The sequence below is a fragment of the Hemitrygon akajei genome, chromosome 26 (genome assembly GCF_048418815.1).
Source record: "Hemitrygon akajei chromosome 26, sHemAka1.3, whole genome shotgun sequence".
NCBI lineage: Eukaryota > Metazoa > Chordata > Chondrichthyes > Myliobatiformes > Dasyatidae > Hemitrygon > Hemitrygon akajei.
In genome coordinates this window covers 31176564-31189414 of record NC_133149.1, presented here as the reverse complement: position 1 = coordinate 31189414, position 12851 = coordinate 31176564, and the positions used below count along the sequence as shown (strand labels likewise).

The following is a 12851-nucleotide window of genomic DNA, read 5'->3' as shown; positions in this document are numbered from 1 at the left end:
GCCCATTCTTCCAATTTGTCTAAGTCCTGCTGCAATCGTATTGCTTCCTCAACACTACCTACGCCTCCACCTATCTTCGTATTATCTGCAAACTTTGCCACAAAGCCATCAAGTACGTTATCCAAATCACTGACAATGTGAAAAGTAGCGGTCTAAATACTGGCCCCTGAGGAACACTGCTTAGTCACTGGCAGCCAACCAGAAAAGGCCCCTTTTATTCCCACACGCTGTCAGCCATTCCTTTATCCATGCCAGTATCTTTCCTGTAATGCCACAGGATTTTATTTTGTTAAGCAGCTTCATATGTGGCACCTTATCAAATATCTTCTGAAAATCCAAGTGTGACATCCACTGCCTCTCCTTTTTCCACTCTGCCTGTTACTTCCTTGAAGATTTGTTCGACAATATTTCCCTTTACAGAAACAATGCTAACTTTGATTTATTTCATCATTGGTCTCCAAGTACCCCAAAACCTCCTCCTTAATAATAGACTCCAACACTTTCCCAACCACTGAGGTTAGGCTAACTGGCCTAATATTTCCTTTCTTTTGCCTTCCTCCCTTGTTAAAGAGTGGAGTGACACTTGCAATCTTCCACTCCTCTGTGACCATGCCAGAATCAAGTGATTCTTGAAAGATCATGATCAATGCATCTGTTATCTCTTCAGCAACCTCGCTCAGGACTCTGGGATGTAGTCCATCTGGTCCAGGTGACTTATCCACCTTAAGACCTTTGAGTTTGCCTGGCACTTTTTCCTTTGTAATAGTAATGGCACTCACTCCTGCTCCCTGAAACTCATGGACCTCTGGCACACTGCTAGTGTCTTCCACAGTGAAGACTGATGCAGAGTACCCATTAAGTTCATCTGCCATTTCTTCGTCCCCCATTATGGCTGCACCAGCATAATTTTCCAGTCGTCCAATATCAACTCTCACCTCCCTTTTACTCTTTATATAACTGAAAAAACTTTTGGTATTCTGCTTCTTATTATTGGCTAGTTTGCCCTCAGATTTCATCTTTTCCCTTCTTATAGCTTTTTAGTTGTCTTTTGTTGGATTTTAAAAGCTTCCCAATCATCCAACTTCCCACTCACTTTTGCTACCTTATATGCTCTTTTCTTGGCTTTTATGCAGTCCTTAACTTCCCTTGTCAGTCATGGCTGCCTACCCCTGCTATTTGAGAACTTCTTTCTCTGTGGGACATACCTATCCTGCACCTTGTGAACTATGCCCAGAAACTTCAGCCATCTCTGCTCTGTTGTCATCCTCACTAGTATCCTCCTCCAATCTACCTGGGCAAGCTCCTCTCTCATGCCTCTGTAATTCCCTTTATTCCATTGCGATACTGATATATGTGACTAATGCTTCTCCCGCTCAAATTACAGTCTGAATTCAATCATATTATGATCACTGCCTCCTAAGGGTTCCTTTACAATAAGCATCTGGGTTATTACACAACACCCAATCTAAGATAGCCTTTCCCCGAGTAGGCTCAAACACAAGCTGCTCTAAAAATCTATCTCATAGGTATTCAACAAGTTCCCTCTCTTGTGATCCAACACCAACCTGATTTCCCAATCCCCTTGCATAATGAAGGCCCCCATTACAATTTGTGACCCTACCCTTATTACATGCCTTATCCAGATCTGTTTGCAATCTCAACTCCACACCTTGGCTACTATTTGGAGACTTATATATGACATACAAACTCCTGGAAATTGAACTCCAATCTCCAACGTCTTGAGAAGTAATAGTATCTATGCTACCATGGTGCCCCAACCTAATCATCTAATCAGCCAGTTGTGTGGCAGCAACTCAATGCTTAAAAATATGCAGACATGGTCAAGAGATTCATTTGTTTTTCAGACCAAACATCAGATTGTGGGAGAAATGTGATCTAAGTGACTTTGACCGTGGAACGATTGTAGGTGCCAAACAGGGTGGTTTGAGTATCTCAGAAACTGCTGATCTCCTGGGATTTTCATGCACAACAGTCTCTACAGTTTACAGAGAATGATGCGAAAAACACAAAAAAAAAGCATCCAGTGAGCAGCAGTTCTCTCTGCAAAAATACTTGTTAACGTGAGCAGTCAGAGGAGAATGGCCAAACTGGTTAAAGCTGACAGGAAAGCAACAGTAACTCAATAACCATGAGTTACAACAGTGGTGTGCAGAAGAGCATCTCTGAACACAGAACATGTTGAAGCTTGAAGTGGTTGGGTTCCAGCAGCAGAAGACCGCACTGGGTTCCACTCTGTGGCCACTTTATTAGGAATACTCCTGTATCTAAAAAAGTGGCCACTGAATGTAATGATCATGAGTACCAGTTTAGCAAACTGTTTTGTCATGCACAGAAGCAAGTATCTTGTGTACTGTCGCAACTGGATTCATCCATCCTGCTGCTGAATGGAGCCTTGTTGATGACATAGTAGCATTGGTGGAATGGATGATTACCTCCATGCTGGAGAAACCTGGAATCTGCTCACATTTCAATGTTAACATGGCTACATTCTGTCTAATGGTGACTCATTAAGATGCTTCGGCAGAGGTCTCATTTGAAGATATTTATACTTCTAAACACAGGTGAGAAATAAATAGAATTTTCAAATGTACATTAATTATAAGTAAATACAATCTGCTATTTAGCAGTCTATCTGATCTAGAAAATAAGTGGAGCGGAACACTTTAGAAAGATGAGTAAAGAGCATGAACTAAACTGTTTTTGTCATTATAGCCCAGAGAAGGTCACTTGAAGATGGTCAAATCCCTGATAGACCACTATGCTCAAGTTGTGACTAGCTTTTTATAAAACCACCTTCCTTACATCCAGATAACCAATGAATGTACTAACCCAGACAGCTTTAGAATATGGGAGGAAATTGAGCACCCAGAGGAAACCCACACAGTCACTGGAAGAACGTACACAATCCTTACAGTCAGCAGTGAGAACTGAACCCGAGTCATTGGCCCTGTAATACCATGTCGCCCCAATGGGATTCAAGCAGAATTAGTGCAAATGAGTCTTTGATGGCCTGCATCAGTTGCATTACTGATTTTGTTCGGCATAACTCTAAGTTTTGAAGATCATATAATGAGGACACAAAAGAGTGTTGATAGGTTAAGCTTGAGGGTAAAGATCTGGCAAATAGTGTAGAGCATGGAAAACTGTGGAATTATCCAATATGAAAGGAAAACAAAAATAGAAAGATTATCTCATTAATTTAGAGATACAGCATGGTAACAGGCCATTCCATCCCAATGAGCCAATGCTGCCCAATTGCACCCATGTGACCAATTAACCTACTCACCTGAACGTCTTTGGAATGTGGGAGGAAACTGAGGAAACCCAGAGGTAACTCACACAGTCACGGGAAGAACGTGCAAGCTCCTTACAGACGGTGGCAGGAATTAAACCCAGGTTGCTGGCGCTGTAATAGCGTCACGCTAACCACTACGCTATTGTACTTCCCTGTGGTGACAGTTTGCAGAGTTGAGATGCAGAAGGATCTGGGTGTTTTGGTGAATGATTCACAAAATGGTAGTGTGGAGGTACAGCAGTGAAGAAATGCCAAATAAAATGTTTATGATGAGGGAAGCAGCGTATAAATGTAGGGGATATGTATTTAATATACAGATATATATTTATTGCAATTGATTGATTTACTTATGCATTTTTCTATATTATCACGCATTGAACTGCTGCAAAGTTAACAAATTTCATGACACATACCAGTGATAATAAACCTGATTTCGATTCTGATTCTGACAATGCCTTAGTTATGTAAAGCATTACTGAAACCATATCTGGAATACTGTGTATAATACTGTCAGCTTATTTAAAAGATGAGACGATTGGAGGTGGCTTATTTGCCTAATATCTGGAATGGGTAGATCATCTTAAGATAAAAGCTTGGATAGGTTAACCTGGTATTTGTTGGAGTTTAGAAGAGTGAGAGGGATCTTGATTGAAACATGCAAGGCCTGAAAGGGTGTATGAGAGTCAATGTGGGAGAACCTTCAATGAATGGGGTTGGGGGTAAATTTTCTTGCACCTAAAGTGGAGGTAAGGAATTTTTGTTTATTTTGGAGGGTTGTATGTTTTTGGAGCTCTCTTCCCCCAAGGAGAGTGCAACAAGAGTCTTTGAATGTTTTTAAAGTAGGGGTAGATTGATACATGACAAGCAGAGAGTGAAAGGGTATTGTCAATTGACACAAATGCAGAATTGATTTAACAATCAAATCAGCTGTGATTGTATTAAATGGCAGAGCAGGCTTGATGGGCAGCCAGAAATATTCCTGCTCCTAAGTCATAATTAGTAATCACTGATGATTAGATGATGTTTGATAAATCCTTGGTCGCTTCATTGATAACTGGAAGGCAGCTAAAGTTTAACAGGAGAACAGTTGGTTTAAGAAGTTAGGTTAAACATTTTGAAGATAGTACACACATAGGCAATGACTAGATCTAAGCAAAACCTGCAAGAGGACCTGTACATGGATACACTTGGTTAAGACATACTTAAAACCTGCCCAATCAATGTCTTTTCCCATATTTATAGAAATTTAATTGAACAACTTGAACAATGCAAATCTAGTCCTTTCATTCTAAATACAAGGTGATCTTCCAACATCAAGCAAATGCTTTTTACCAAAAAGCACAGCCTACACTGGGTCTCTGCAGCAACTTACCTGAAGACAAAGGTTTGCTTGTGGATGCACCTCCAGTACAAAACCAACCTGCAGAGCAGTTCCCGCTGGGCGTACTCAAACCATTTCCTTCACAGAACTGACCTATAAATAATAGTATTTTGAGGAGAAAAATAGCTCAGGTTTACTACATTTGCAACATTCTGTTATGACCAGAGAGCTATTCACTGAGGAAATATTGCTCATACTTCAGGACAGCAATCCCATAGAAACAGTACAAGTATTTTGTAGGGATTAACAGTATGCAATGTAAAAGATGATGTTCTTGATTAGCATTATTTCAATGGTCAAATGAATTAACAGCAGCTGTACCCTGACCACATGCATATGGAAAGAATTGTGGGTATAAACCTGAACACCGTTGACAACTGGGCAAACAACACTGTCCTGTTTCATGGCGCATTCCATGTAATAGCTTTCTGAAACCCAGTGTACAGACACAGTCTTACAGTATTTGCACCACACAGAAGTGAATTCACTTTGATCACATTCAGCATATTTTATATAGGAATGCTCCACAAATTTGGAATTTTACAGTGGGATAAATAATGGAACATTGCCTGAAGCATATGACTTGTTATTTAAAGCTATTTTTCTCCCATGCAGCTGTGTCCTACATGGAATGCTAGTCAAGCAGAATAATGAAAGTGGTCCTTCAGGCTAGGTGATAATATTAATTTCACTGCAAAACACTTCAACCCAAAAATAAAAGTAGAAATTTTTATGATAAATTAAAGGCAATGAGTCTGCATAGTGGTAAAAACAGAATGACTTTGGTCCTACAGCATTCCAATGTGATATACAATGGTCTTGAGAATGACTGTGATTGACATGCTAACTACCCGGACAGTTTTGGTTATGGGGGAATGGGGAGTTAGCAGTAAAAGTGTCAGTGATTGGTTTAGAATGTTAATGTTTGCTTACCTGGAGGGCAAGACAAGCATCCAGCTGAGCTTTCTTGGCCAAGCAAACTGCCATAGGTCCCAGGGGGACAAGGATATTCATTTGCAAAGCGGGTGGATTCTGGACAGTAATGTCCCGACGGGCATTGTTGTGGAAAGGGGTTGGAAAGACCACCGAAACAGAAGTAACCAGCTAAGCATCTTTGGCAGATACCCTGACCTGAAACATTTCAAAGAGTCACACAGTTAGGTAGAAGAATACAGAGAAGGAATCACCCATATTCATTCAATACTGAGTGTTACATGTTCAAGTGACAGGTCCTTTGGCTCACAAAGTTGTGCCAAACTAATGAAACTAATGGCACCTAATTAAACAAGTCTCTTCTGCATGCACTGGTCCATATCCCTCCATTTTATAAATATTCACACACTTATTTAAAAGCCTCTTAAATGCTTTGATTTTATCTGCCTCCACCACTACTGTTAGTGCATTCTAGGCACCCATCAGTCTCTGAGTACGAAAACTTGCCCTGCTCATCTATGAAATCACCCCTTCTCATATTAAATGCATGCCTCTCATTTTACAGTCTGTCTAGTCTATGCTGCTCATAATTTTATAAACTTTTATCAAGTTTCCTCTCAGCATCCACTGCTCTAGAGTACACTACCCAAGTTTGTCCAACCTCTCCTCATAGCCAATGCTCTCTAATCAAGGCAGCATCCTGGTAAACTACTTCTGCACCAGCTCCACAGCCTCAACATCCTTTGCATAATGGAGTGACCAGAACCTAATACAACATTCCAAATGCAGCTAAGTGTAGTTTTAAAAAGCTGCAATGTAACTTTCCTACTCTTGAACTTAATGTCTTGACTAATAAAGGTAAGCATACTAAATGCCTTCTTTACTACCCTTGTATGGCCACTTTCAGGGAGCTTTGGATTTGGACCCCAAGGTCCCTCTGAACATCAACAGTTTTAAGGGCCCTTCCATTAACTGTGTATTTTCTCTTTAAATTTGATCTCCCAGAGGTGCAACACTTCAAACTTGCTCAGATTAAATTTCATCTACTATTTCTCCATCTATATTTGCAATTGTTCTGATCCTGCTATATCCTTGTCCATGACCCACAACTCCACCAATCTCCTGTCAGCTGCAAACTTGTACATCACAAATGGCAGTGGTCTTAGTATGCATCCATTAGTCACCATCTGTCACAAACCTGCAGTTAGAATAAGACTACTACTCCGTCTTCTCAAGCAATTGTTATCTAAAATGGTCAGGCCACTGCGGATCCCATGTATGTTAATCTTCTGTATGAGCCTTTCATGAGGGACCTTGTCGAATGCCTTACTAAAATCCATGTAGGAAACATACACTGCTCTACCTTCATCAATCCCTTTTGTCACCTCAAATCACATGACCTGCCCCGCACAAAGGCATGTAGACTGATATAATATTTGCACTTTCCGTAGCAATGCAGAAGTTAAAGACAGAATCCAACAGAATGGAAATAGGCCCTGGGACTCTACACTGGTCACCCATTTGCTTCCATCCTATTCTTTTCCCCCACACCCTTTCACCTTACACCTGGGCTGATTCACAGCACCACTTATCTGATCAATCCATGAAACTCTGGGAAGTGGGAGTGAATTGGAGCACCTGGGAAAAGTCCATGCAATCACAGGGAGGACATGCAAACTCCACACAGACCGCACCAGAGGCCATAAACTTTATTTCTTAGACCATGTGAGATTTTTGTGTAGAATGATGGCTTTTTGTTAACCTAACAAATTATTTTTCCTCTATTAATATTCATTTTCAAGCATGATTCAATTCAAGCAGTAATTGGGGCAGTATATTACAGAAGGGTATTTACTGCTGCTAAAACGTCTTACCAACAAGTCAATATAGAAAATCCTATTATTTTGATTTCCACATTAAACCTCAACTATCTTACATTTCACAATGCTTCAGAAAAGAAGAGCCTTACTTTATTTTGCCACTCAAGTGACCATTCCAAAGACTGACAATGAAACAATGTCAACCCTCAGAACATTTTAAATCTGGGAAACAGATGCTTGTCTTCTACAGAAAGAAGACATCAAACCCAATATCAATATAAACACCTGTAGCACAATGTCTTTGAGTAAATATTACAAGAGGAAAGTTTGACAACTCTAATATAATGAACTTGACTTTGAACTTCTATTTACTGCACTGCTCTATGTTCTACTTAATCATACTTCTTAAAATCTTCTCAATGAAATAATTTAATTTTGATTATTTACTCTACACAGTAACTGAAAAACAGTCCTTTTACTGACAATTGATATGGACTTATCTTGATCTTTTATCAATTGTAATCCGAGATACATTCTAAAATTGTGTGGCACTTAAAAATAAATAGTAAGGCTAAATATCGTAACTTTTAGGAGTTAATATTCAACTACTCCACTTACTTTTCATGAAATGTTAAACACAGATTCTTTTAAGACAACAGAAACAGACAGCACTGTGTACAGCAGGTTGTGCTATTTTCTCAGCTCCACACTCTTATGCTTGATCTTGACCCCCAGTGCTTTCTGGTCCCCCTGTGACTGAATGGTTTTGACCTGGGTGCTGTTTTCCTGCCACATTCCAAAGATCTGTTGATTAGTTATATTGCTACTCTCAATTCCTCTTAGGATGGGAGGCTATAGGAAAATCAGGAGAGAATCTGTTACAGAGAAATAAGTGAGGGAATGGGACTGATGGATTGTTCTGAGACCAGGACATTGATGGTTCAAATGTCCTGCTTGCATGTGGTAAGAAAATTTGAGTAAGAGGAGACTGATTTAACAAATTAATAAATCAATGTATTTAAATTATTTTCCATAGTCATTATGTATAAGCATGCATAGTATTCAAGTGACATTGTGAGATGATTTATGTTGCTGAGTTTCAGCCTGAACACAAATGAAAGCAGAGTGCCACCAGGAGGCTCTGTACCTGTTTCAGAGTTGTAGGTCCCAGGTGGGCATGGGGTAGGTAGTGTAGAATTTCTGGGACAGTAGGCACCTGCACTGCATTCTCCACCATTCCCTGTGTGATTGAAGTGCATGGAGGGACGTGGAGTATTAACTCCAGATACACAAAAAAATCCAGGATCACAGGGGCCTTCAGTTTGTGTTAGGCCTAGGCTACTGCAGTAGAAACCACCTAAGGATGAAGAATGAGGATTGATTTGAAATTTCCCAATATATCAACATTAGAAATGGCAAAAAAATACATCTTATTTTGTAATATTTTCTTTCCCTGGGACTTTAGATTTAGTTCAGACAAGAAGGTTGTTTTGTTTGAGCTGGTTACTGACCAGCCTATGATCAAGGACTCATTGTACGTGAACTAGAGGTAAAAATCTGTATTCTTTTAACTCTTACTCACTATTTGGTTGTGACTGGTGAGTTAAGTATTTTCTGCACAGCATAATAGCTCTTTAACCAAGCTACTTGTTAGGTCATCTTAACTGGGAGTTAAGAGTCAATGAATGTAGTGTGGGTCTGGAGTCACATGACAGCAAAACCAAGTAAAGACAGCATACTTCCTTCTCAAAAGATATCAGTGAACTGGATTGCATGACAATCCATCTGATACTGGCTTTATATTCTACATTCAGTTAGGTAACTAAAGTTCAATTCTCTGACTGCTGTGGTGGCTTCTGATTTCCTGCCTCCAGATTACTGGTTCATACTTCAGGACTGCTGTTCTGGAAATATAAATATTAAACTACTGTGCCCTGCTCTAGCACTCCGAGGAAACTAACTCACTCAACGTTCAGGATGCCTTTTCTGCGTGGTGATAGCCCAAGACAGAAAGGATCCATAGTCTTGATAGGGCGGTGTGGAGGAGTTTTTGCAAGGACACATTAAACCCACTTTATGTTGCATCCATTCCATGCTTAAAGATTACTTTGCAAGATCTAGGGATAAAGACCAGCTCCCACCCAACATATGTGTTCACCAGATCAGGAGAACCTAGATGGTTGTCATGTTTTGTGATCTTAACTCCAAGAAATTATATAAAACTCCAACGTCAAGAAATTATAACCTCCACAGGTTAAGTATTGGTGAAATGGATTCACGTATCTACAAGGCATTCTTCCTGTTGTATTTTAGAGTTTCAGTTATTGAAGATTCTGTAAAATATTAACTTTTTATCTGCATGATTTTTTAGCTGTACAAAGCACAGAAAGCAGAATTATACAAAGAGGCACTCAACTGTCTCACAGGTATCATTTTTAAATGAATAAAATTGAAGATGTAACTGCCTATTATATAGTTTTATTTAACAAAGAGCTAAATAATTAACAGTGTTAGTGGATAAATACACAGAATTATGTTTCAATACAAGTCTTTGAAGTTGCCACACTGTCAGAGAGAGATATTGAAGGTTTGCAAAGGCTTTCTGCTTTCTGAGCAACCTTGTATGACAATGTATTGTCGCTACCAAGGTCAGGTTGTTGAGCACCGCCATGGATCCACCAGGGGCATGCAGGCAGGTGACAGATCACAGGACACCAGTTCCAAAGACTGTAAGGTTCACATTGGGATGGGTGAATGAGATCAATATATTAGATGGTTGAGGTGGGGTGGGATGGATGAAGGTTTGTGATCACCTTTGAGCCTCAGTAAATTGGAATGAAATTGTGAGAGGTTGGGGCAGTAGGAGGAGTTTGGAGAGGTATCTAAATAGTGAGAAGGGAGGACAGGATGGGATCAGGGGTACAACGTATCCTGGGGTCTGGCATTGGAGGTCTGAAAGACATTTGCAGCAAAGTAATTGTGTGCAGAAGGTGAATTAACAATATTAGTGAACCTAACTGTAATAGAACCTAAACAGAAAATGCTGGAAATCCTCCTCAGGGTTTCATCATCTGTGGAAAGATGAAGAGAGCTAATGTTCAGGTCCAAGATTTATTAACAGTCAAAGGGTCCTGTACTCAAAATATTAACTTTGTTTCTCTTTCCACAGACGCTGCCTGACCTACAGAGTTCCTCCCGTAGGTTGTTTGTTGCTCCAGATTCCAGCATCGGCAGTCTCTTGTATCTCCATGTTGTTTAAGGGATATACATGCCAATGATTTATTGTAAAAGTTCTGTCAAAAGATGGGTAGAATGCATTTCACTCCTTACAAGAACATTTGTGATTATGTCTCCCCAGCTTCAGAAAAGCTTGAATTGACCTGCAGCCAAAGATGTCTCTGGCAGCCTATAGTGCAAGAGCATTAAATATCCTGTCAAAGTTGGTGCTAACATCAATGCTAACTATGTTATCTGCAAGAGTTCAATGGAATGTGGCGTGCCTGCATTTTAGCTTCTGTTGTATGGGAGCAGGTAGAGACCATGTTAGCTGAGAGAGAGAGAGGAGGATTGTGATTGGTGGCTTCCATACAAGAACACTTCAAAGGTCTGAGAATAAATTTACCAAATGTCTCAGAGTATCAGTCACCAATTGGGAAGACTTATTAAGAAATCAGAAGCAAAATTTACGCAAATCAAGGACCCCATTCTCTCACCAAGACATGGAGTACAGTCAGATATCTTCCTCAGTCCCTGGGATGCTCCAAATGTCCCAACAGGACAAGGTTGGGGAGATATACCAGTACCCTTTGGACAGTATGAACCTTGGGGGCAAGGTTCAGCTTGTTCTCTGCCAAGAAAGAGATGGGCATGAGGATGATTAGAAATGCCTAATCAAATCTTAAAGAAATATTGGTGAAATTAGGGGTTTTGCAATAGCATGAAATGAAAGGTAACTCATTTTATAATCTGCCCAAGAGAAAAATACACAATTACCTGTCAACATTTACTCATGACTAGTTTCACCCCCAATATTACTTAGGTCATTTCATAGCTTGTCACACCAGACAGTCAGCCATTCTTGTCTGGCGCGTAGTGTCAGGACTGGATTCCTTTTGGATTAACTGGGTCACAATATGAATGCTCCTGACTCGACCCTTGTTTTTTTTTAAACGAGGCCGAGTGGCTAGCTCGACACTCAACCTGGCACAGATGGAAAGCGTGCCCCGGGGGGGGTTGGGGAGCGACTGGGTTTGAACTTGGGAACCTTCGCTTTCGAAGTCTGGCGCTGATACCACTGCGCCACCAGCCGGCTATTTCTTCGGTGAGTAATAGAACTAAATTAGCCAGCTGAAATCGAAGCACTAAAATATCTAAAAGGCAAAATGAAGCCTTCAAAGAAAGCTTGTGGGAATGAGGCAGTGAAAATATTGTAGGTTAATATGATAGGTGCAAGAATAGAACCAATATATTATTAGGATTTGAAATTCTATGTAGCTTCATATGGAGGCCTTGATCTGACATACATTTACTGATGTGGAAATCATTTCACAATATGACTGTAAATGCTTGTTAAACAGTTACAAAATGTGCTTGTATATTCTAATTTCGTTTTATACTTGAAGCTTAAAATAATTACATACCATATATAAAGTTAGAAAAATGCAGATATTCAAATTTTAGTTAAAATGAACCTTCTGAAATATTAAATTCCATCTGCTTTGTGCTGAATTCCTATTAAATGTGATGGAGCATGTTCTGGTGGCTAATAGTTTACATGGGATAATATAGCAAGCAAACAAAGGAAAATAACCTCATTTCAGATTGTCATGATTGCTAAATATGCATTTTACATTTAGAAATACAGTATTTACAGTTTAATTTGTATTCTATTTTTCTCCTTCCTTAAAGTTTTGATTTCATTATGTGGCACTCACGGATGAAGGTTGCATGAACCTGATTTGACATCACTATCGAGACAGATGAAGTACTACACTCACTCAAATCACGTAAATGAATTATAAACTAGTGTGATATAATGATTATAACACCTGGTCGTTGCATGTCTGAGTCTGGAAGCTTCTGGTGTCTTGCATAGATTTTGAAAGCGAGTATGTGTCATCTCTATAAGAGTACATTCCAATGCAATGTACTCCTTACAATCTTACCTGTTCGTGCACTGGTATCCTTCAGGGCAGGTGAAACATTCTTCTGCTCCTGTGTGGTTCACAAATTTCCCATTTTCACATGGTGTTGGCACAGCAGAACCCGATGGGCAATAGTGACCAACAGGACAAATGTCACCTGAATTCATAGAAAGTATTAAATGACGTCTGAGTGATGCTCAAGAGAACATTGAGCATTTAGTAACAGCTGCTGTTCTCCTGCATAATTACCAGTATTA

General features: G+C 39.8%; 1 protein-coding gene across 6 annotated transcripts in view; it reads right to left on the bottom strand.

The window, feature by feature from the left end:
• Window positions 1-12851, bottom strand: part of LOC140716828 (uncharacterized) — a 394334-nt gene that overhangs the window by 177568 nt on the left and 203915 nt on the right. For all 6 annotated transcript variants that reach the window (XR_012096375.1, XM_073029773.1, XM_073029775.1 and 3 more), the window contains exons 91-95: window positions 12616-12751; window positions 11164-11297; window positions 8598-8807; window positions 5631-5828; window positions 4689-4790 (exon numbers count right to left, since the gene is read on the bottom strand). Coding sequence is in view for 5 of the 6 variants with exons in the window: in XM_073029773.1 (XP_072885874.1) it covers window positions 4689-4790; window positions 5631-5828; window positions 8598-8807; window positions 11164-11297; window positions 12616-12751 (780 nt within the window). In the remaining variant the exon portion in view is untranslated. The remainder of the gene's footprint in view (window positions 1-4688; window positions 4791-5630; window positions 5829-8597; window positions 8808-11163; window positions 11298-12615; window positions 12752-12851) is intronic.